Source organism: Pecten maximus, chromosome 14 (genome assembly GCF_902652985.1).
Source record: "Pecten maximus chromosome 14, xPecMax1.1, whole genome shotgun sequence".
Lineage (NCBI taxonomy): Eukaryota > Metazoa > Mollusca > Bivalvia > Pectinida > Pectinidae > Pecten > Pecten maximus.
This window is the reverse complement of record NC_047028.1, coordinates 15,257,462-15,283,810: the sequence shown is the minus strand read 5'-3', so window position 1 is coordinate 15,283,810 and position 26,349 is coordinate 15,257,462. Positions and strand designations below refer to the sequence as shown.

Sequence of the window (26,349 nt, the reverse complement as noted above, 5' to 3'; positions counted from 1 at the left end):
GCAGTTATTAAGGCTATTGATTTTTGAGGATTGGTATGTAGCATTACTGTAATCCCGTAAAAATAGGATACATACAGTAACATTTCCCCGTAGCAAATTAAATGTGTATACATATACGTCTCGGGGTCGTCTCGACAAGGATTCTTACTGTACGAAGTAGCTACTTGTTGGCTGAATTTGAGTTGACATGACTAAATTGTACCATTGTACTTCAAACTTAAGAACATTTCAGATAACATCTTTGAACGCTTAACCTTGAATATGGGTCAAGGCCATTCATTCTAAACTTTGTCGGGCTTCGTTCCGAGAACTTTCTAGCAAAGTATCACGATTTTTCATCAAGGCATGGTCCTTCCGCGTATAAACAATTGTCATCGATCTAGAGACGTTTTCATGTCACATACCGAAAATTTGACCCCAAGTTCAACTTAACCTAAAGGTCATAGGTCAATTTTAACCGTGAAGCGGTCAAGGTCACAAGACAAATGTCATTTTCTCAGTTTACTTCTATAACCTGTACATAATTTATGTCATTCTTTCATCAGAACTTGTTCCCAATCAAATGAAAAGACTTCCGACAAAAGGCCACCACGTCATATTTTGTAACTGTCTATATAAAACCTCTAAACTGTTGTATATACAGGTATGTAATGTCGTAATCCTTCACTAGAGCACTAATATCGCTACTGTAATCTACGAAGAGAAATGATCACACGTATATTACGTTTAGTAACCATAAATAAAATGGAACAGATCAAATGCCTGAAATGGACCAACCCAGCTCAACTCTCCTAATACTGGATCATATTAACCGATTAACAGATTAATCTGCCCTATAATTTCCATATTCAAGAGTTTGCTTTGAGGAAGAAAAAATAAAACAATATTTCCCCTATTTAAGAAAAAAATACCATTCCTTTGAAATTACAACTGGCTTCATATTTGATGTTGAAATACATACTTATTGTTTGACATTTGAGCCCCGTGACTTACACATTTTTCTCTCATATGGGTAAGATACAGCTCCTTTCAAGCGCACCTTTCCCCCAAGGATAGCTACCTCACAAATCTTACCCATGACTCTGAACAAACAAGTGAGATCCGACCATTGATTTATAAAGTTTATTTTCATGCTTCTTTCATCATGTTTACGTGTCATTCTATCATACATAACATGTTACATCTTACTTTACAGATAACAGCTGTACAGTACAATCAATGGAGGATAATTACAATGACTGGATATGATTATAATGAATGGTGATGAAGATGATTATAACGACTGGTGATGATAAAAATGACTGGTGATGAAGATGACTGTAATGACTGTGATGAAGATGATTATAATGAATGGTGATGAAGATGACTGTAATGACTCGTGATGAAGATGATTATAACAACTGGTGATGAAGATGACTAACGACTGGTGATGAAGATGACTGTAATGACTGTGATGAAGATGATTATAACGACTGATGATGAAGATGACTGTAATGACTGTGATGAAGATGACTAACGACTAGTGATGATGAAGATGACTGTAATGACTGTGATGAAGATGACTGTAATGACTGTGATGAAGATGATTATAACGACTGGTGATGAAGATGACCAACGACTAGTGATGAAGATGACTGTAATGACTCGTGATGAAGATGATTATAACGACTAGTGATGATGAAGATGGCTGTAATGACTGCTGATGAAGATTACTGTAATGACTCGTGATGAAGATGATTATAACGACTAGTGATGATGAAGATGGCTGTAATGACTGCTGATGAAGATTACTGTAATGACTCGTGATGAAGATGACTAACGACTAGTGATGATGAAGATGACTAAAGACTGGTGATGAAGATGATTATAACGACTGGTGATGAAGATGATTATAACGACTGGTGATGAAGATGATTATAACGACTGGTGATAAAGATGATTATAACGATGGGTGATGAAGATGGTTACAACGACTGGTGATGAAGATGATTATAATTACTAATGCTTCCATTCATCTACCTTCATTACTGGCATGGTTACCATGGTTGATGATAAGTCACATGGTTACCATGGTTGATGATGAGTTACATAGTTACCATGGTTGATGATAAAGAAGACATCCATGGTTACCATGGTTGATGATGAAGACATTCATAGTTACCATGGTTGATGATGAAGACATCCATGGTTACCATGGTTGATGATGAAGACATCCATGGTTACCATGGTTGATGATGAAGTCATTCATAGTTACCATGGTTGATGATGAAGACATCCATGGTTACCATCGTTGATGATGAAGACATCCATGGTTACCATGGTTGATGATGAAGACATTCATGGTTACCATGGTCAATGATGAAGACAGAGTGCCATGGTAACAATGGTTAATGATGAAGACATGGTTACCATGGTCGATGATGAAGACAGAGTGCCATGGTAAAACAATGGTTCTTGATGAAGACATGGTTACCATGGTCGATGAGTATGAAGTGTGTATAAGTTATTTACATGGAACAGATCTTTATAAAATTAAAGTGAAGCAGAGTTCTTCACTGATTTCATAACAATTAACATACTACAACAACCAAACATTCCGATAAACACCACTGTTCCTAGTGGGGAATTTATCATTCTGTAATACCTGTTACATCCTCACCAACATTAGACCTATTTTGTACTGTTTCTACAGTGTCCGACACAGTCGACTGGCTTACTGTGACTAACATGTACCAGATGTCTCAATTAAACACAAGTATCGTGTCACAAACAACAGGTGGAGATAATTACAGTATTAACATCTGTGTTTGTTCATGATCAATATTTACAGGATCAATACATGATTATAATTAACAATTTAAAAAAATAGCACATATCTCCTTACATATATTGATAAATAATATCATTGTAAACTTTCAGAAAGGCCGTTAAAATATCAATCACCTGTAGATTTCTGGAAGTAAAATTTTGGTCATTGTGGCAGAAACTGATAATTATAGATATGTTAGCCAGATATATCCTCATATCAATCACTGAATGTCTTCAAATATCTGTTTTGTTTAAGCTACATACGATGAAAAATAATCATATGTTTTTCATAATCAATTCAGATTTTGTAAGCAAATCATTTCATCCGATTCAAAACTTTGCAAGTGGATAATAGTTTTGATCCAATTATAATTTCATTAAACATAGTAATCATTTAATTCAATACAAAACCATTAACAAACATTTCATAACTTAACAATTCCTTTATATTACATTTATGTATGTACAAATGTACTGAGAACACAAGTCTTAAATAAGAAACATGCAAATTCAATGGCCACATTTAAAAAAACATTTCACCACTAAATGCATGAGTTCAACTCTTTTGTGGCTTATTGTTTTTGACAAACCTTTAAGTTTTGCGACATTGATTTGTACAATATAATGATATGTTACTCCATGGGACCACTGCATGAAGCAGGACATAATATATTGTGTGTAGTCTTTGTGTATGTTGTATACAAAATGGAGGAGACAGTCTTTTGATTTGACACAAGCCAAGAACGAAGTTACGACAATGAAAATGATAACACTTTCTGCTATTACTAGTGCCCCATCCAAAATACAATGTCTCAGATGACTGACCTTAGTCCTGTCAACACATACCGTGGGGATGCCAGTAAACAGACTGACCGAGATCCGCACCCAAGTGGTCTGCCAACTTGTCTACTGGTACTCTGGGGTGTGTAGGAAATTGTGTTGAGGTCAGAGGTCAAAGGGCCTCACCCCAGTGATCTGCCTACTGGTACTGTGGGGGCTGTAGGTTATTGTATTGAGGTCAGAGGTCAAAGGGTCTCACCCCAGAGATCTGCCTACTGGTACTGTAGGGGCTGTAGGTTATTGTATTGAGGTCAGAGGTCAAAGGGTCTCACCCCAGAGATCTGCTTACTGGTACTCTGGGAGTTGTAGGTTATTGTATTGAGGTCAGAGGTCAAAGGGCCTCACCCCAGAGATCTGCCTACTGGTACTGTGGGGGTTGTGGGTAGTTGTTGTACTGGGGTCCCGGTGCCTGGCCTGGCCCCACAGAAATCTGTCGTTGGAGCTGAGCTACAAGGGCTGCCTGTGGGTTTGACTGCATCTGCTGGTTTTGCATTGGCATCATCCTCCGTTGCATCTGGAGTTGCTGTTGTTGTTGCTGCTGCTGATGTGGTCCCATCCTCTGTATGTAGGAGCCAGTCTGAAATGTAGGAAAAAGACAAACATGACAATCAAGGGCCAATTACACCAGTTACACACCTCAATATGCATGTTCGAGCCTCCGTGTGATTTGACAAAGTTCAGGCAAAATATGTGCCTGTTTGGGATACCTCCAGCACCGGTACTTTTGAAGAGAGAGTGATAACAAGCCTAACTATCAAAATCAAAGATGACCACCTGTCTAACGCCTTGTTTCTCAAAAGTAAGAATTTGAAAATAACAAATACTTACTAGAAACTTTAACAATCAAAATCCATTATGGTCACCTGTCAGCCACTGTTTTCTTCAGTGACTGTGTCATACTCAACATTTCACTTTAAATTTTTGACAGAAAAGCAACACTTTAGTCCTGCTTTGCAATTTCAGCAAATGCAAGACAAAAACTTCTTTAAAATCAAAGGTGGCTGCCTGTAAGCCATCATGTGCTTCTGATAAGTCTCAAAGTTAAGTATACACAATTTCAGACAAATGGGAGCTTAAAATGAGATATACTAATAACATAAGATTTGACAGAAAACCTATCAAGGATGTAGAATGATTTGGACAGCCCATCATGTAATGATAGTGAACCATTGTTTTTTATGGTTTCTTTCCACTGACTTTGAATTTTGAATTTTGAATAATTATATAACAAGAGAAGCACAACTAGCCTTATACTACCATGGTTTGTATTGTTAAAAGAACAAAATTGAAAGGAGGAAATATCTGTTATTATCTGCAATTTTTACATTTGAACTTTATCATTGAACTCAAAATCTAAAAAAAAATGTCAAATTTCATCTTAAAAAAAGTGTCAAATTTCATGTTATTGAGTACATATAAAGAAAAAAAATCAACAAAAACAGTAAACAAGATGTCCAATTGGCCTGTATAACTAACCAACCATTCAATATTTCATCAAAGGTAAAAGGACCAGATAATGTTGTCATGACATCTCTTGTGTGTCTACCTTGTTCAGACGTACAGCACTGAATTTTCTTCCCCAGAAATGTCAGGTTATAAATTTAAGTAGCCAAGAAGCGTTTTTGAAGATTTAATTTTTCCACTACTCATTCCGAACTTGTCTTGGGTAGAGAGCCCCCTTTATATATTATAGCACATAATCCATTCCACCCTCTGATGCACTTTACCAAGTTAGTCATTCTGCATTAGCCAATTTAAAAAAAAAAGAGTCATTAACAGGTGAGTAACATGAAAATGTGGAATATATTATTTCACACCAGATACTACTGATATTTCTAAGTTATTTTTTGTGTGTTTTTAAGTCTGATACCTTTGTAAATTATCAAGTCGGATTTTGTTAACTGACGCAAACACTTTTCACTGTTACATCTCAACACACCATTACTTCTAAGTCGGATTTTGTTAACTGACGCAAACACTTTTCACTGTTACATCTCAACACACCATTACTTCTAAGTCGGATTTTGTTAACTGACGCAAACACTTTTCACTGTTACATCTCAACACACCATTACTTCTAAGTCGGATTTTGTTAACTGACGCAAACACTTTTCACTGTTACATCTCAACACACCATTTACTTCTAAGTCGGATTTTGTTTACTGACGCAAACACTTTTCACTGTTACATCTCAACACACCATTTACTTCTAAGTCGGATTTTGTTAACTGACGCAAACACTTTTCACTGTTACATCTCAACACACCATTTACTTCTAAGTCGGATTTTGTTAACTGACGCAAACACTTTTCACTGTTACATCTCAACACACCATTTACTTCTAAGTCGGATTTTGTTAACTGACGCAAACACTTTTCACTGTTACATCTCAACACACCATTTACTTCTAAGTCGGATTTTGTTAACTGAAACAAACAATTTTCACTGTTACATCTCAACACCATTACTTCTAAGAACACTATCAGAAAACTCACTGCAACTGAACTCCATGTGAATAAAAAACACAAACATGAAGAAATATCATTTTAGTGATTAAAAACCACCAAACTGTGGCCTCAAGATTTAGTGACAACTACCACTGTGGCCTCAGAATTTAGTGACAACTACTGAACTGTGGCCTCAGAATTTAGTGACATCTACCAAACTGTGGCCTCAGAATTTAGTGACATCTACCACTGTGGCCTCAAGATTTAGTGACAACTACCAAACTGTGGCCTCAGAATTAAGTGACAACTACCAAACTGTGGCCTCAGAATTTAGTGACATCTACCACTGTGGCCTCAGGATTTAGTGACAATACCGAACTGTGGCCTCAGGATTAAGGGACAACTACCACTGTGGCCTCAGAATTAAGTGACAACTAACGAACTGTGACCTCCTCGGGATGTAGTGACAACTACCAAACAGAAGCCTCCAGGTTTATTCTAAGCTACCAAACCGTGGCCTAACAATTGTACAGGCACATTTTCAATGTTTGGTAAAATACAATGCACGCACATCTTTGCTGATTTAGATAACTCTTATGTCAATTTAATTTTGGTGACAGACGTTTAGTTAAATAGAGTTGTTAAAAGTCTGTATATCTAAACAATCCACTCAACAAAAGTGTGATTATATACCACTGACTCAGTCTATAGATACCCCATTAACCACAAGCCAAAGGTCGTCAAACGAAAATCAAAGGTTGGTTGTTTAAACTTTGGGTAAAAGCTTTATCAACAGGCCATTTATCTCAGAGATGCTTGTCCAAAGCAAGGACATTCTTTGAAGATTTTCAAACAAAGGATTTATTAATGATGCCGATTCAAACAAAAGATTCCTTTTAAAGATTTTTTTTTCATATTTTACAATCAGTTATATATTTTTAAGGATGTTTGCTCCAATAGGGGACATTCTTTGGGTACTTGCTCTAACATGAGATAAAATTGAAGGATGCTTGGTTCACAAAGGATATTTTGATTAAAGTTTTCAAACGGGAAAGCTAACAATGCCACTCAATAAGGCAACATCTTTCAAAGATGGTCATACAAAATGGTATTATGGATAAGAATGTGCGTTAATACACACATTTAGAGTTGGGATACTGAACTGTTCCTGTTCCAGCGAGGTTGAAAAGGGCTTGGGGCAGTGAAGTTAGAATACACCCGCACAGCAGCCACTTACCTTGGGTTCCTCTGATGAGGAGGAGGAGGAGGCAGGAGGGTGAAAGAAGTTCAATTTGTCATTTCCGGTCTGCTGCTATTATATAGAGAACCATATCATAGCCTGTAGGCATTACATATAAACATCCTCACACACATTTCTCCAACTGGGTGGTATAGGGGACAATAATAATATCATTTTTATATAAATCAGGATCTGGTATGTGAATGTGCATGTGTGTTATAATACACTATCCAAAGTACAACTTTATACACAGATATACTAAAACAACACTGAAAAAAATCACTTATACACAGCCAACACAGCAACAGTTACACAGAGACACAACATAAACAAAGGGACACCATTGTAAATTTACATAAACAAAGGCACACTACACTACTACAAATTTATTTAAACAAAGGGACACTATGACACATACTTAAACAAAGGAACATCACTTCACATTAATTAAACAAGGGGAGACTACCCCACATTTATCTAAACAAAGGGAAACTACTCTAAATTTACTAAAAACGAAGGGACACCACTCCAAATCTTTTAAACAAAGGGACACTACTCCACAATTATTTAAACAAAGGGACACTACTCCACAATTATCTAAACAAAGGGACACTACTCCACAATTATCTAAACAAAGGGACACTACTCCACAATTATCTAAACCAGGGGACACTACTCCACAATTATCTAAACAAAGGGACACTACTCCACAATTATCTAAACCAGGGGACACTACTTCAATTTCCTTATGCTTAAACAAAGGGAAACTACTCTAACATTGTTTAAAAAAGTATATTACTGACATAGCATGCTGCTACTGTATGAATGTTGAGTAACTCCCCAGATAACCAGCTTGACAGGTGTTTAAAGTTAACTGGCAATACATACCTGGTGCTGTGAGGGTCCTGACGAGGCCATTTGGTTGTACCCCGTCATCCCTGATGTCATACCACTCATTGTACTGCTAGGGTTTTGCATAGAACTGTTGCCCATTCCATGCTGCAGTCTTAAAAAATTATGATTCTATGTTAAAAACTTTTAAGACATAAAAAGAAGACAATGTGAAATGCCTCAAGATGCCACTCTATAGAAAATTACACTCATTGGAGGGAGGATTAGGATTGTCTAATTCTATTTATAGTCACTGTGACCTAGTTTTTGACCTGATCACTTGTAATAGGTATAGTGGCATACTTAAGAAACATTCCAAATGCGGCAGAGTAGGTACAACTGTACTTTGTACTAGTCCACACGCGGCAGAGTAGGTACAACTGTATATTGTATGAAGAGACACAGGCAACACTACAGTATAAACATTGCCATTTCATGACAAGATTCATTAACACTGCTGTTGTTTTATTTAACTTTCTAAAGCAGTGGGATATTTACAATAGGTCATTCCCTATGAAACATATGCACATTTTCATATTTTGCGGGTAAAATCTGAAAACAAGGATTTTCTAAAAATAGTAATTGTGAACTTGACCTTATACCAACAACCCTGAAACTCAAACCTGTCCGAGATATTATGGTCCCTTATCATTTTTTGATCAAAATCCCTCAAGGGACGCAATTGCTAGAGTGCTGACAACTTTGGCTACACATGTAGGTACCACCCCCCCCCCCCCCCCAGTAGGGGACTAAATAAGATTTGCTATCCCAATATGACAGAGGCAAATTAAACACTGTAGTAATTTGTTGGGCATTTACTTTGACAGAAACGAAAGCATGAAGCATTTTGTGATGTTTAAAACACAAATCTTGTCTGAAGTTACGACAACCATTGTATCTCTACCTGGAAGTGGTGTTGAAGTGTGACTGTCCTACTGGAGCTGCTGGTGGTGCCTGTGGGGCCATGTAGTTTGGCTGGTTCCCCATACCAGGCATCATGGCAGATGTCTGTGATCCCTGATAGGACTGGCTGTATCCCTGCTGGGACATCATCCCCGCCCCCGGAGGACCAGGCTCCATCACACTCCCAGATGGCTGTGGTTGCATACCATATGACGTCCCAAAGTTGGATGACATCCCCACTGTTAGTGCAATGTATACATTATATTAATAATTCACTTTAAAACAAGTAAGCAACAAGTTTTATAATTCATTTTTTACACCTGACCCTGGGCACCTTGATGAAAGTGTGATTACCTCTACTCCATCAGACCACATTCCTACCAAGACTATATATATATTATAAAACAGTAACCACTGCAGTCTACCAAGACTATATATATATTATAAAACAGTAACCACTGCAGTCTACCAAGACTATATATATATTATAAAACAGTAACCACTGCAGTCTACCAAGACTATATATATATTATAAAACAGTAACCACTGCAGTCTACCAAGACTATATATATATTATAAAACTGTAACCACTGCAGTCTACCAAGACTATATATATATTATAAAACTGTAACCACTGCAGTCTACCAAGACTATATATATTATAAAACTGTAACCACTGCAGTCTACCAAGACTATATCTATATTATAAAACTGTAACCACTGCAGTCTACCAAGACTATATATATATTATAAAACAGTAACCACTGCAGTCTACCAAGACTATATATATATTATAAAACAGTAACCACTGCAGTCTACCAAGACTATATATATATTATAAAACAGTAACCACTGCAGTCTACCAAGACTATATATATATTATAAAACAGTAACCACTGCAGTCTACCAAGACTATATATATATTATAAACTGTAACCACTGCAGTGTAACCAATATATTAAGAAGTGTTAGCACCAGATTTTCATCACTACAGGTCGGCCACATTGATGTATATCCATATCTATAATTTCTGCCCCTGCATTTACTAATTTTTATAGAATTTATCTTTTAGATTAATTATTGAATGTTAGGTCTTTGATCACAGCCATGACTGTAGGCCCTTACTGACTCTAATTGTCAATAGGCCAAGAAACTGTACAAGTATAACTAAAGGTGTACTTGTATGGTACAACTAAAGGTGTACTTGGATTGTACAACTAAAGGTGTACTTGTATGGTACAACTAAAGGTGTACTTGGATGGTACAACTAAAGGTGTACTTGGATTGTACAACTAAAGGTGTACTTGGATTGTACAACTAAGGGTGTACTTGGATGGTACAACTAAAGGTGTACTTGGATGGTACAACTAAAGGTGTACTTGGATGGTACAACTTAAGGTGTACTTGGATGGTACAACTAAAGGTGTACTTGGATGGTACAACTAAAGGTGTACTTGGATGGTACAACTAAAGGTGTACTTGGATGGTACAACTTAAGGTGTACTTGGATGGTACAACTAAAGGTGTACTTGGATGGTACAACTTAAGGTGTACTTGGATGGTACAACTAAAGGTGTACTTGGATGGTACAACTAAAGGTGTACTTGGATGGTACAACTTAAGGTGTACTTGGATGGTACAACTTAAGGTGTACTTGGATGGTACAACTAAAGGTGTACTTGGATGGTACAACTAAAGGTGTACTTGGATGGTACAACTAAAGGTGTACTTGGATGGTACAACTAAAGGTGTACTTGGATGGTACAACTTAATGTGTACTTGGATGGTACAACTAAAGGTGTACTTGTATGGTACAACTAAAGGTGTACTTGTATGGTACAACTAAAGGTGTACTTGGATGGTACAACTAAAGGTGTACTTGGATGGTACAACTAAAGATGTACTTGGATGGTACAACTAAAGGTGTACTTGGATTGTACAACTTAATGTGTACTTGGATGGTATAACTAAAGGTGTACTTGGATGGTACAACTAAAGGTGTACTTGGATGGTGCAACTAAAGGTGTACTTGGATGGTACAACAAAAGGTGTACTTGGATGGTACTACTAAAGGTGTACTTGTATGGTACAACTAAAGGTGTACTTGGACTGTACAACTAAGGGTGTACTTGGATGGTACAACTAAAGGTGTACTTGTATGGTACAACTAAAGGTGTACTTGGACTGTACAACTAAGGGTGTACTTGTATGGTACAACTAAAGGTGTACTTGGATGGAACTACTAAAGGTGTACTTGGATGGTACAACTAAAGTGTACTTGGATGGTACAACTAAAGTGTACTTGGATGGTACAACTAAAGTGTACTTGTATGGTACAACTAAAGGTGTACTTCGATGGTACAACTAAAGGTGTACTTGGATGGTACAACTAAAGGTGTACTTGTATGGTACAACTAAAGGTGTACTTGTATGAAGACCCATTACTTACTTTGTTGCTGGTTCATACCCTGCATACCACCAGGTTGCATCTGGTTAGGAAACATTCCCTGACTGTCGGGCATGCCTCGCTGGTGGTTCTGGAATGTTTGGCGTAGTTGCTGCCGCACCTGACGATGGATCATCTGTTTGTTCATCATATGGATGTGCTGCATGTTCTGAGGGTAGTTTGTGGTGCTAGGGTTGGTACGACCTCGTATCAAAGTCTGTAATGCCTGTTTGGGTCCATACTGGGATGGCTGAGTGAACCGAGGACCTACAACACGTAGAGTAATTACTCAATGTTTTCAAGCATTTTCAAATAATATAATATTTTACTGGGGTAGAATTAGATGATATTTACCATGTGGCATCTCTTCTTGTAGGTAAAACGCATACTAATGTCTATGTATATATATTTACCTTGTGGCATCTGTTGTTATGGGTAGAAAGACTGCTGTGTCTATATATATATATTTACCTTGAGACATCTGTTGTTGTGGGTAGAAGGACTGTTGTGTCTATATATATATATATATTTACCTTGTGGCATCTCTTCTTGTAGGTAAAACGGATACTAATGTCTATATATATATATTTACCTTGTGGCATCTGTTGTTGTGGGTAGAAGGACAACTGTTGTGTCCATATATATATATTTACCTTGTGGCATCTGTTGTTGTGGGTAGAAGGACTGTTGTGTTTATATATATATATTTACCTTGTGGCATCTGTTGCTGTGGGTAGAAGGACGACTGTTGTGTCTAAATATATATATATTTACCTTGTGGCATCTGTTGTTGTGGGTAGAAGGACTGTTGTGTCTATATATATATATTTACCTTGTGGCATCTGTTGTTGTGGTGGAAGGACGACTGTTGTGTCTATACATATATATTTACCTTGTGGCATCTGTTGTTATGAGTAGAAAGACTGCTGTGTCTATATATATATATTTACCTTGTGGCATCTGTTGTTGTGGGTAGAAGGACTGTTGTGTCTATATATATGTATATATATATATATTTACCTTGTGGCATCTGTTGTTGTGGGTAGAGGGACTGTTGTGTCTATATATATATATATTTACCTTGTGGCATCTGTTGTTATGGGTAGAAAGACTGCTGTGTCTATATATATATATTTACCTTGTGGCATCTGTTGCTGTGGGTAGAGGGACTGTTGTGTCTATATATATATATATTTACCTTGTGGCATCTGTTGTTGTGGTGGAAGGACGACTGTTGTGTCTATATATATATACTTACCTTGTGGCATCTGTTGTTATGGGTAGAAAGACTGCTGTGTCTATATATATATATTTACTATGTGGCATCTGTTGCTGTGGGTAGAGGGACTGTTGTGTCTATATATATATATATATATTTACCTTGTGGCATCTGTTGCTGTTAGTAGAAGGAGGACTGTTGTGTCTATATATATATATTTACCTTGTGGCATCTGTTGCTGTTGGTAGAAGGACGACTGTTGTGTCTATATATATATATATATTTACCTTGTGGCATCTGCTGCTGTGGGTAGAAGGACGACTGTTGTGTCTGTATATATATTTACCTTGTGGCATCTGTTGTGGTGGGTAGAAAGACTGCTGTGTCTATATATATATATTTACCTTGTGGCATCTGTTGTTGTGGGTAGAAGGACTGTTGTGTCTAAATATATATATATTTACCTTGTGGCATCTGTTGTTGTGGTGGAAGGACGACTGTTGTGTCTATATATATATATTTACCTTGTGGCATCTGTTGTTGTGGGTAGAAGGACGACTGTTGTGTATATATATATATTTACCTTGTGGCATCTGTTGTTATGGGTAGAAAGACTGCTGTGTCTATATATATATATTTACCATGTGGCATCTGTTGCTGTGGGTAGAGGGACTGTTGTGTTTATATATATATATTTACCTTGTGGCATCTGTTGCTGTTGGTAGAAGGAGGACTGTTGTGTCTATATATATATATATATTTACCTTGTGGCATCTGTTGTTGTGGGTAGAAGGAGGACTGTTGTGTCTATATATATATATTTAACTTGTGGCATCTGTTGCTGTTGGTAGGAGGACTGTTGTGTCTATATATATATATTTACCTTGTGGCATCTGTTGCTGTGGGTAGAAGGACGACTATTGTGTCTATATATATATATATTTACCTTGTGGCATCTGTTGTGGTGGAAGGAAGACTTGTGTCTATATATATATATTTACCTTGTGGCATCTGTTGTTGTGGGTAGAAGGACTGTTGTGTCTATATATATATATTTACCTTGTGGCATCTGTTGTGGTGGAAGGAACACTTGTGTCTATATATATATATTTACCTTGTGGCATCTGTTGTTGTGGAAGGAAGACTTGTGTCTATATATATATATTTACCTTGTGGCATCTGTTGTTGCGGAAGGAAGACTTGTGTCTATATATATATATATTTACCATGTGGCATCTGTTGTTGTGGTGGAAGGATGACTGTTGTGTCTGTATATATATTTACCTTGTGGCATCTGTTGTTGTGGGTAGAAGGACGACTGTTGTGTCTAAATATATATATTTACCTTGTGGCATCTGTTGTTGTGGGTAGAAGGACTGTTGTCTATATATATATATTTACCTTGTGGCATCTGTTGTTGTGGGTAGAAGGACGACTGTTGTGTCTATATATATATATTTACCTTGTGGCATCTGTTGTTGTGGTGGAAGGACGACTGTTGTGTCTATATATATATATTTACCTTGAGGCATCTGTTATTGTGGGTAGAAGGACTGTTGTGTCTATATATATATATTTACCTTGTGGCATCTGTTGTTGTGGGTAGAAGGACTGTTGTGTCTATATATATATATTTACCTTGTGGCATCTGTTGTTGTGGGTAGAAGGACGACTGTTGTGTCTAAATATATATATTTACCTTGTGGCATCTGTTGTTGTGGGTAGAAGGACTGTTGTCTATATATATATATTTACCTTGTGGCATCTGTTGTTGTGGGTAGAAGGACGACTGTTGTGTCTATATATATATATTTACCTTGTGGCATCTGTTGTTGTGGGTAGAAGGAGGACTGTTGTGTCTATATATATATATTTACCTTGTGGCATCTGTTGTTGTGGGTAGAAGGACTGTTGTGTCTATATATATATATTTACCTTGTGGCATCTGTTGTTGTGGGTAGAAGGACGACTGTTGTGTCTAAATATATATATTTACCTTGTGGCATCTGTTGTTGTGGGTAGAAGGACTGTTGTCTATATATATATATATTTACCTTGTGGCATCTGTTGTTGTGGGTAGAAGGACGACTGTTGTGTCTATATATATATATTTACCTTGTGGCATCTGTTGTTGTGGGTAGAAGGAGGACTGTTGTGGCTGTGAGTGATTGTAGCTCCAGCTTGGATGAGGATTGGAGTACATAGCTGGATTGTCAGGATAGTTCAGTCGTGTCACTGGTGTGGGCTGTGAAAGTGGAAACATCATAAACATTATATTTACATTACCCTTGCAGTGGTAAAATGTTGAACTATCATTATCACTGTTAAGCAATGTGTACCAGAAGTGTAAGAAAATAGAAATATCTGTGACTCATAACAACATACATTGATATTAATAATTTCATCATATCTGTTCATGTTACATTGTTATGAAGATATTGTGTAGACACAGAAAACTGAACATCTTGTCAAAATTTGAAAACTGTTCTATTTAAACATTAGATCAAGATGTCAGTCTCAAAAAACTTCATCAAATTCAGTTGGACATTGCTTTTATTCAACACTGATGAAAACAGGAAAATGTCTGATAAGACATAAATGCCTTCACTGCCACTCGACACCGCGAAAACCTCAGCAGTTCCTGAGATTAGCTTGTTACATTGCATCAGGATAGTACGGGATGGAACAGGATGAAACACGATACAAGGGTACAGGACAGACATGGGTTACACTGTATGCTCCCTATTTCATGGCGGGGGCATAATGAAACGTATGCCTAGAATCATGAAACTCTTGAACTATCAATATATTTGTGTCAAGGGAAAAGTAACACATTATTGATATATCAATCATACTTAAGTCAACAAAATATTTAAAAGGACACAAGAACAAATACTTACAGGGAATGTATTGCCGCTTGTCCTTGGATTTCGACGTTTAGTTTGCTTTTTCCGTGGTTTCTCTGGGTGTGATTCTGTTTGCTCCTTGACATTTTCCTCCTCAAAAGAAAACAGCTAACTACAGATAATTTATCTCTAAATATAGATTTCTGCATAAATCAGGTGATTACCACACGACACCAGTCACACAGTCCAGTTTTCTAGGTTATTACCACACGACACCAGTCACACAGTCCAGTTTTCTAGGTTATTACCACACGACACCAGTCTCACAGTCCAGTTTTCTAGGTTATTACCACACGACACCAGTCTCACAGTCCAGTTTTCTAGGTTATTACCACACGACACCAGTCTCACAGTCCAGTTTTCTAGGTTATTACCACACGACACCAGTCACACAGTCCAGTTTTCTAGGTTATTACCACACGACACCAGTCTCAGTCCAGATTTTACCACACGACACCAGTCTCAGTCCAGATTTCCACATAAATTATGTGATTATGACATTTTGTTATCATTATCTCACTCTATATAATCACGATCTCACAGATGTAATATCAGTCTCACAGTACTTACGACTTTCTCTGGCGGTGGTTCCAGGTCCTCAGGGGGAAGAACTGGGGGATCAAGGTAGTGGCTAAGGGGCTGGCGGAGAGAGTGGGTGTGGAACAACATCATCCTGGAAATAAATTTCCTTTTAAAATTTTCGTACCTCGTCAAACAAGTGCTCCATAAACCAGGCCTAACAATAGGGCAGGCAACTCAATGGAAAATTATCTGTATCCCTGCTACAACATCTTATTTTAAAGGTCACCGCCATAGAGCTTTTGATAATTAAACCTTTAAGCTGATACATCATTAAACAAGTGCCGACTTTGTAACACAGACCTCTCTATAGGGCAGGCTAGTCAACGGATACATATTCCTGATACAACACTTTGAAGGTCACTGCCAGAGAGCTTTCAATCATATATAATACAGGATTGGTGCAGTATTATATTTATACACATACATAATATCAACAGCATACACTTTGAAATTTAAAGGAAAACCTCACCAGGATTTTTTTTTTTATCACTGATTTAGAATTTGCATAGAATCCATCCATTCATTATGACCACATTTAAGTTATAATTGAAAGCTGGAGGCACAAGGCGCCTGTGCTGCATGTAAAATGGTACTTTGAATTGAAGAGCATACAAACCTGTGTTGCTCCTCATATTTCAGTGGCTTCCTCTCCAGTTTTACAGCACAGAAGTACGGCCAGGAGAGTGGTGGAGGGTTTTTATAGCCCTCAATCACCTCCCACGGACTGATCTTCTCCTTCTTAGAAACCTGTAAACCCTGTACACAACATAGAAAGAATCAGTATCCCTGTTCATACCACTGGTCTACATCACAAAACAAAAGTCTCCCCTACTTCCATATATAATATACAACTCAAATGACATCTTAAAGATACCTTTAACAGTTGAAAAGTTATGTCTGGGACAAGATTCTTATTAAGATCTTGTACTCAATTGACTGTTTCCCTTAAATGAAGGACAAAGTGACCTAATTATAGTACACTACACAGTGCCTGTGGGTGATGATGAATGTTTATTTCAAGTTGCAATAAAATATCTTAATCTGTTCAAAAGATATAGTCGAAACAAAATTTTACTGAAGTTTTGCACTTAATTGACCTTTGATGTTATGACTTGGAGATAAGATCAATCCATCTTATACCCAAATGTACAAAATGATAATAAATATATTCCTTATCTAAACAAGTATGAAAATCTTCTTTAAATCTTATTTAAAGATTGATTGATAAAATTACAAAATTTAAGTAAAAATCTGACCAGTCAACAGTATATTACAAGATACTCGCAAAATCTAAATTATCTCCCTTGCTAGTTGTGATATCTTTCCTGAGATCTGACCAGTCAACAGTATACCCCTAAATCTTAACTATCTCCCTTTCTTATTGTAATATCTTTCCTGAGATCTGACCAGTCAACAGTATTTTCCCTAAATCTGAACTAGAACTGTCGCCAGGATGGTTGACTAATACCCCCGCAATCTGCATGAGTCAATGGTGAATTGGAACTGTTAATTAGAGGCTAACTAAGATAACCCAGTAATATAGTGACCAGTCGCCATAGCAACCATAATTTTAAAAAAAATAAAGTGGCATGCACATCTACACATGGTCCTCTATGTGTGTGTGAAGTTTCATTGAAATTGGCCATTTAGTTTAGGAGGAGTTGTCCGGACAAACTTAAGTTATGGTTCTTATCGGAAAACCTGTTTATAGTGACCAGTTGTCATAGCAACCATAATTTTGAAAGAAAAGAAAGTGGCATGCACATCTACACATGGTCCTCTATATTTGTGTGAAGTTTCATTGAAATTGGCCATTTAGTTTAGGAGGAGTTGTCCGGACAAACTTAAAGTTATGGTTCTTATCGGAAGACCTGTTTATAGTGACCAGTTGCCATAGCAACCATAATTTTGAGAAAAATAAAGTGGCATGCACATCTACACATGATCATTAATATTTGTGTGAAGTTTCATCGGAATTGGCCCATCGGTTTAGGAGGAGTTGTCCGGACAATATGCGTCTACAGACAGACAGACAGACGGACAGACAACCTGATTCCAGTATACCCCCCCTAACTTCGTTGCGGGGGTATAATTATCTCCCTTGCTAGTTGTGATATCTTTCCTGAGATCTGACCAGTCAACAGTATACCCCCTAAATCTGAATTATCTCCCTTGCTAGTTGTGATATCTTTCCTGAGATCTGACCAGTCAACAGTATACCCCCTAAATCTGAATTATCTCCCTTGCTAGTTGTGATGTCTTTTCTGAGATCTGACCAGTCAACAGTATACCCCCTAAATCTGAATTATCTCCCTAGCTAGTTGTGATATCTTTCCTGAAAGCTGAACAACTTACCTCCTTTTTCCCAAGTCCATTGTATTTATTGCCTTTACTGTCCATCTGAGTCCCGTGTGGTTCACACGTGATCACCTCATACCATCTCTTGGGTAGAGGCATCAGTTGGCGGATCTTGTCCATAGAGTCCGAGTTTTTGTCCCCTATCTCACGCTAAAACACAAACAATTATACATAGAGTGCGAGTTTTTGTCTCCTAGAGTTTTTGTCCCCTATCTCACGCTAAAACACAAACAATTATACATAGAGTCTGAGTTTTTGTCCCCTATCACACGCTAAAACACCAACAATTATACATAGAGTCCGAGTTTTTGTCCCCTATCTCACGCTAAAACACAAACAATTATACATATTAGACGGTTAAATACATCTACATGAAGTCAGCTTGCTAAATTAATTTCTTCGCTCCTTGTAAGAAGCTTATCCATTATTTATAAATTACCTAATGCTTAATTAAAATCTTCTGGATCTTTGTACAATAAGCTTACCCTCAGCTTTTTTATGAGATTTAGGTAAGTGCGTTTGTTCTCTTCCTTCTCCGGGCCTTCTGTTATCAATGTTCCATAGATGAGGACAGTCAACATGTCGAGGATGATAGTGAAGAGCTCACTGTCAACAAACAACAGAGTCACTTGTATTAAACACACATCAACACAAGGACGTAGTATTACCTATATATCTATATTGACAAGTACATAGTGATAACATATTGAAGGGGAGGTGGGGTGGCGTAGTGGTAACATACTTTCCCCTAGGTAGCCTGAACTTGATTACCCAATTGGACAAGAATGGTATAAAAGTCATCTGCCAGACCACCTGGACTTTCTTCAGGTTCTCTGGTTTCCTCCCACAACAGTGATAAGTATAAGTTGATATATATTGTTTGATATTAACATGCCTTGCAATGTAGAATTCAAACTGTAATCCTTAGAATAATTAATACCACCATAGGCTGGAATCTGATTCCAGTAAACAAACCAAAGACGCCTAATTTGTCAAAGTTACATAGTATTGTAAACAGAACAATTGCATTTAACATCTCCCATAATTGCCCATCTACCAGTTTATACCAGAATATTTCAGACAATTGAAAAATCTTAACTGATAAGATGTCTTAGTTTTAGTTACCATGACAATATGTTCAGTCAATTCTACAAAATCACCCTCAAATTATATGTAACTCCTAGCTTTATTCCAGAGGTTCCAGAGTATAGTGATAAAAGTTTGGTTTATCTTATAGTACATATATTTATTACTTAGTACTGAAATGTGTAATTGATATGACAATAACTTACTTGTTTGACTGAGCGTCCACTATTCCGTTGGTGACGAGCTGTAGAAGTAGTATCCCCCAGTCCGTTGTATTTGTTGTGTTTCTCTGTATGGTGTCAAACATTCCTCCAACCTGTTAAAGGGAGATTAAAAGTGAAATCTAAACATTTAAACCCATCAACAAATACACTGTGAAAATAATGTTATGGGAACGTGCATGATATAAATGTACAGCCTCAAAAAAAAAAAAAAAATGTCTAAGGCATAAATGCCCCTGCTGCCACTTGACATCCCGAAACTTCAGCAGTTCCTGAGATTAGCTAGTTACATTGCATCGGAATAGGACAGGATGAGATGCGTCATTTTATGTTTAGGAATAGAAAAACAAGTGCAATCAATGATTTCGAAAGCTCACACTATGCATTCATTTTTTATCTACATTTTGTATGTATAAGCATGTCATTTTGAAATTGTACCTCACAAAATATCGATCTAATAGACCTCTAATGGAATGAATAAACCAAATAAGAAGGTTGTGGACTTACAAGCTTTCCAAAACTAACCCCCAAAATCTTAAAAGTGGGTTTTGGTGCCAAAAAAGTTAGTCCACTAAATGGTAAAATACAAAAAAAAAAAAATCAAAAAACAATTTTTTTCTGCATGATTTTGCCGTTACATCACTCCTAGACCTCTAATGAATGTATAAACCAAATAAGAAGGGTGTACGGTGTAAGTGAGTTTTGGTGCCATAAAAATTAAGTCTACAAAATGGTAAAATGTGAAAAAATCACACTTTTTTTCTGCATAATTTTGCTATAACATCACTCCTAGACCTCTAATGAATGTATAAACCAAATTAGAAGGGTGTGAGGTGTATACTTTTGGACTTATATGCGCTTTCCAAAAACTTTCCCCAAAAACTTTTAAGTGGGGTTGGACATGGACGCAGACGCCTGGGTACAGTTACTCATAACCGGTGAGCTAATAAAAATGATTATTTTTGGTTTGGTTTTATATTCAGGAGTTACATTTTACTTATTTACTGAACTCAGAAATATTTTGTGTACAGTTATGGTTTTCCACTGTGTGTTCCAAGAAATATTAAACTTACAACAGTATAATATGGTTATACTGGCCTAAACTTCAACACACACTAAAAATTACTTCCCATTAAATCACTGATATTCACTACAATACTGTATCTATAGCGGTGTTGTTGCCCTGGGGAATGTATCATTTTGTTGGGTTTATCACCCCATGAACAGCCAGGGTAAGTTTGAGGTGGGGTCTCATTGTGGTTACTGGTGGTTACTGGTGGCTTCCTCACTGAGCAACATACAGCAGGTCCATTACATGTCTTCCAGGGCAATTTGGTTAAGTGTTTTGTCCAAGATCACAACCATGCAGCACAGATCAGTCTGTTTCTCAGCTTCCCAAGAAACACAAAACTACATGGTTAGGAAGCATCAAACCACACACCTTGGATCTTCACCTGAGGTTATGTGGGCCAATGCTATAACTGACAGAGCTATCACGGGAATAGGCCAATGCCCTTACTGACTGAGCTATCACGGGAATGGGCCAATACTCTAACTGACTGAGATATCACGGGAATGGGCCAATGCTCTTACTGACTGAGCTATCACGGGAATGGGCCAATGCTCTAACTGACTGAGATATCACGGGAATGGGCCAATGCTCTAACTGACTGAGCTATCACGGGAATGGGCCAATGCTCTAACTGACTGAGGTATCACGGGAATGGGCCAATGCTCTTACCGAGCTATCATGGGAATGGGCCAATACTCTAACTGACTGAGCTATCACAGGAATGGGCCAATGCTCTAACTGACTGAGCTATCACGGGAATGGGCCAATGCTCTTACTGACCTATCACGGGAATAGGCCAAAGCTCTAACTGACTGAGCTATCACGGGAATGGGCCAATGCTCTTACTGACTGAGCTATCACGGGAATGGGCCAATGCTCTAACTGACTGAGATATCACGGGAATGGGCCAATGCTCTAACTGACTGAGGTATCACGGGAATGGGCCAATGCTCTTACCGAGCTATCATGGGAATGGGCCAATACTCTAACTGAGCTATCATGGGAATGTATGACGAGAGTGGAGGTCAAACAAGGGATAGCATACCAGTGAGAGACGCAGCTGAAGGGCCTCGTGGATGGTCTGTCGCACCTTAAACTCATCCGGAGTTTTATCCTACAATAGGGAAAAAGATTTTCTTCAAACAATGCTACTTCTGGTAGATTTGATCATACTACACTGATCTACCATTAATATTTCAGTAGCAACAATGAGATTTAATTTTCCTTTAATTATTCAAAAACAAAAGCAAGAAAAGTTTAGAAATTGAAATGAAAAATGTCTTTTTTTCTGAAGATATGCTACAAGTTAAAAATATATTACGATATGGAAATAGACCTGTGAAATACCAGTAGATATGATTTACAGGTAAATATTTCAGCAGTATAAAATACATTGATCACACAATGAAGTAAACTGTTCATTTGAATATATCTTTAACACTTATAAATGACGAATTTGGGAAATATGATTTGATGATAAAGAATGGAGGATTAGTTATGATTTTCATTTTGAATAGTATCATGACTATGAATATAAGCCAAGTGACTTACCAGGGCCTCCTTGCAGTTGTTGATGAACTTTTCCAGTTGGTTAAGAAGAGAGCAGAGCAACCCCTCTCTCTGTTCATCCTGCCCCTTAAGACAGGTCAGCACAAGGGACAGGAAGGGTTGGTGGCCTAGTAGGGATTTACTGTAATAACCACAACCGGGATACAGCTTAATGACAGCAATAAGTCACAGAAATGTACCGTATTGATCTACTGACCTAGTAGGGATTTACTGTAATAACCACAACCGGGATACAGCTTAATGACAGCAATAAGTCACAGAAATGTACCGTATTGATCTACTGACCTTGTAGGGATTTACTGTAATAACCACAACCGGGATACAGCTTAATGACAGCAATAAGTCACAGAAATGTACCGTATTGATCTACTGACCTAGTAGGGATTTACTGTAATAACCACAACAGGGATACAGCTTAATGACACTTATAAGTCACAGAAATGGACCGTATTGATCTACTGACCTTGTAGGGATTTACTGTAACAACCACAACCAGGATACAGCTTAATGACACTTATAAGTCACAGAAATGTACTGTATTGATCTACTGACCTAGTACAGATTTAATGTAATAACCACAGCTTAATAACACTATACTGATTTACATTATATTGGTACATCTTACATTTTATTTGTACATTTTACATTTTATTTGTACATTTTACATTTTATTTGTACATTTTACATTTTATTGGTACATTATACAATTTATTGGTACATTTTACATTATATTGGTACATCTTACATTTTATTTGTACATTTTACATTTTATTGGTACATTATACAATTTATTGGTACATTTTACATTTTATTGGTACATTTTACATTTTATTGGTACATTTTACATTTTATTGGTACATTATACAATTTATTGGTACATTTTACATTTTATTTGTACATTTTACATTTTATTTGTACATTTTACATTTTATTGGTACATTTTACATTTTATTGATACATTTTACATTTTGGTACATTTTACATTTTATTGGTACATTTTACATGTATATTTAACAACATGTTATGTCCCAACACCAGTCAAGAGAAGCGTGTCCTACCTCCTGAGGTTCCGCTCCTTATCAAACTTTCCCTTGGACAGGAAGTTATTGCCCGTCTCCAGAACCTGTGCCGCCAACTTTAGGACACGTCCCTGGACGCCTTGAAGCTTGGAAATGAGAGGACCAACCATCCAAACTCCATCCGACTCAGACCTGAAAATAGCGGGTATTAATCAAGCAAACTTTCGTCTAATTTTCAAAATCTATCAAAGGTGGATTTGTAAGTTAATTTTCATTGCTTCTTTCAAATCAAATTTATTTTCTTAGGCAACAGTAATGATTCAAATGAATGATTTATATGATAGAATAGTAAAGATCAAAATATTTTTTTTAAATATTTCTCAATTACACAGTACATATTAAAGCTAACATCCCTGTTATTTTTTACAGCACAAAGAATAAGAATGTTCATGTGTATGACAAGTTTTAGGATATTCTTATGATGACAATCCAAATCAATGTTCATTGGTTGCTACTCCTGTACAATATAGTCTCCCTTTGTAGTCTATGCCCTGTCTGTGACAGGGTTTTGTTGCCCTGTCTGTGATAGGGTTTTGTTTCCCTGTCTGTGACCGGGTATTGTTGCCCTGTCTGTGACCGGGTATTGTTGCCCTGTCTGTCACAGGGTTTTGTTGCCCTGTCTGTGACCGGGTATTGTTGCCCTGTCTGTGAGCGGGTATTGTTGCCCTGTCTGTGACAGGGTATTGCTGTCCCATCTGCGACAGGGTATTGTTGTGATGTCCACACTTGGTACAAACCTGTTAGCCTGCTGTGATGGTGAGTCTGTATCAGTCATGCCCCTGTTACTCTCGGTCTGTTGGTGAAACAGGTCTATTGACCCCCGGGCCACATTCTCCAGAATGGAGTTGGTGTCCTGGAAATCAGAAAGAATGCCACCCATACACTGTCTATATAGATCATTTGGTATAATAACATCACTCCTTATTTGGTGTAGGTTGTTAAAAACCTAAATTCTAAAACAATGGTAATACTAGTTAAGATCAAGATAATTATGATCTACTACTGTAAACGTATATATTTTGGCACACTCATATTTAAACGCAACACCTGACTTTTGATATATTAAGAGATGAATTGGTGCACCCACATTTAATTGCTGCAGAAAAAGACATACGTGTATGGAAAGAGTAATTAGCGTAATCAAAATTAAGCGCAATACCTTGAGAGAGGAAAAAATGCGAAGCTTTAATAAAAGTGTCTATAGTAACCAATAGATAATTTGTTCTGGTTGCACGATTTAATGTGTTAAAATCCTCCAATAATAAGATATGGTATCATTTAGAGATGTAACATCAACAAAGAGTAATTTCAATCAATTGAAATCAAGAGTAGGCTGTTGTATATCTTAATAACATACCAAAACTTTACACTATTACTGCCCTTCAAAAGTTACATACTTTACACTATTACCACCATCCAAAAGTTACATACTTAACACTATTACCATCCTCCAAAATGTACATACTTTACACTATTACCACCTCCAAAAGTTACCACCTTCCATAATTCTGTGCTTTTCTTTTTATCTTTGAAATTTAATTTAAAATAAATTATTACTTGCATTCCGAAAAAAATTCCATTTTTGGTCTTACAAGCAATCATTTTAGGATGTTGTTAAAAATTTTTTTTTTTTTCATTTGTTGGTTTTAGATATAATTCTTTACTGTGGGTATAATTCCATACATCTTCATGACAAGCAGGTTATATATGCTGTTTGCAGTGTACCTTCTGTAAGTGGATATATCATTTACTTCCTTATACCAGTATTTCTGGTAGGGGAAGGAGAGGCAGCTCTACAGCTCTACTTACTGACTGGGTAGTGGCCTGTTTCAGCATCAGCTGCAGCTCCAGGAGGGACACCCTAAGTCCCCACTGATTAAGGGTCTGGAGGATACGCTGTATCACCTGTTTATTGTCAGGTTCACTTCCCTCTACCTGGTTAGGTATTCCGTGGGGGTAACATATCATCTGTAACAGCTGCTGGGCCTATACAGGGGAGTAAAATAGAACGGTAAAGGCCTAGACATGAGGATTATCATTATCATAGGGAGTAAGCTACTGAATGGAACAGCTAAGATCTAGGTTAATAAGTTCTGAATGATACAAAGTGTAAGTTATGAAACAGAATACCTCAGACCCAAGGGAACTGGGTCTCAAATTATAGAGGGTTAAACTCAGAGATATAACAGCTAGAGGCACAGGGCCTAAATACAGGTAAACAACTTAAGAGTTTAGGCACAGGGCCTAAATACAGGTAAACAACTTAAGAGTTTAGGCACAGGGCCTAAATACAGGTAAACAACTTAAGAGTTTAGGCACAGGGCCTAAATACAGGTAAACAACTTAAGAGTTGAGGCACAGGGCCTAAATACAGGTAAACAACTTAAGAGTTTAGGCACAGGGCCTAAATACAGGTAAACAACTTAAGAGTTTAGGCACAGGGCCTAAATACAGGTAAACAACTTAAGAGTTTAGGCACAGGGCCTAAATACAGGTAAACAACTTAAGAGTTTAGGCACAGGGCCTAAATACAGGTAAACAACTTAAGAGTTTAGGCACAGGGCCTAAATACAGGTAAACAACTTAAGAGTTTAGGCACAGGGCCTAAATACAGGTAAACAACTTAAGAGTTGAGGCACAGGGCCTAAATACAGGTAAACAACTTAAGAGTTCAGTCGGAAC

The 26,349-nt window shown here is 37.2% G+C and overlaps 1 protein-coding gene across 6 annotated transcripts in view; it reads right to left on the bottom strand.

The window, feature by feature from the left end:
* Nucleotides 1–1,108: 1,108 nt before the first annotated feature.
* LOC117342107 (mediator of RNA polymerase II transcription subunit 12-like protein) overlaps nt 1,109–26,349 on the bottom strand; it is a 44,732-nt gene continuing 19,491 nt past the window's right edge. For 2 of the 6 annotated variants that reach the window (XM_033904101.1, XM_033904104.1), the window contains exons 26-42: nt 25,477–25,653; nt 24,405–24,520; nt 23,647–23,799; nt 22,571–22,718; nt 22,065–22,133; nt 19,933–20,042; nt 19,126–19,246; nt 18,638–18,790; nt 16,899–17,038; nt 16,271–16,373; nt 15,695–15,793; nt 14,910–15,039; nt 11,579–11,842; nt 9,131–9,368; nt 8,224–8,341; nt 7,333–7,407; nt 1,109–4,225 (exon numbers count right to left, since the gene is read on the bottom strand). In XM_033904101.1, coding sequence (XP_033759992.1) covers nt 4,007–4,225; nt 7,333–7,407; nt 8,224–8,341; nt 9,131–9,368; nt 11,579–11,842; nt 14,910–15,039; nt 15,695–15,793; nt 16,271–16,373; nt 16,899–17,038; nt 18,638–18,790; nt 19,126–19,246; nt 19,933–20,042; nt 22,065–22,133; nt 22,571–22,718; nt 23,647–23,799; nt 24,405–24,520; nt 25,477–25,653 — 2,433 coding nt within the window. In that variant the 3' untranslated portion in view covers nt 1,109–4,006. The remainder of the gene's footprint in view (nt 4,226–7,332; nt 7,408–8,223; nt 8,342–9,130; nt 9,369–11,578; nt 11,843–14,909; nt 15,040–15,694; nt 15,794–16,270; nt 16,374–16,898; nt 17,039–18,637; nt 18,791–19,125; nt 19,247–19,932; nt 20,043–22,064; nt 22,134–22,570; nt 22,719–23,646; nt 23,800–24,404; nt 24,521–25,476; nt 25,654–26,349) is intronic. The other 4 variants (XM_033904107.1, XM_033904105.1, XM_033904102.1 and 1 more) reach the window with 3 other exon arrangements.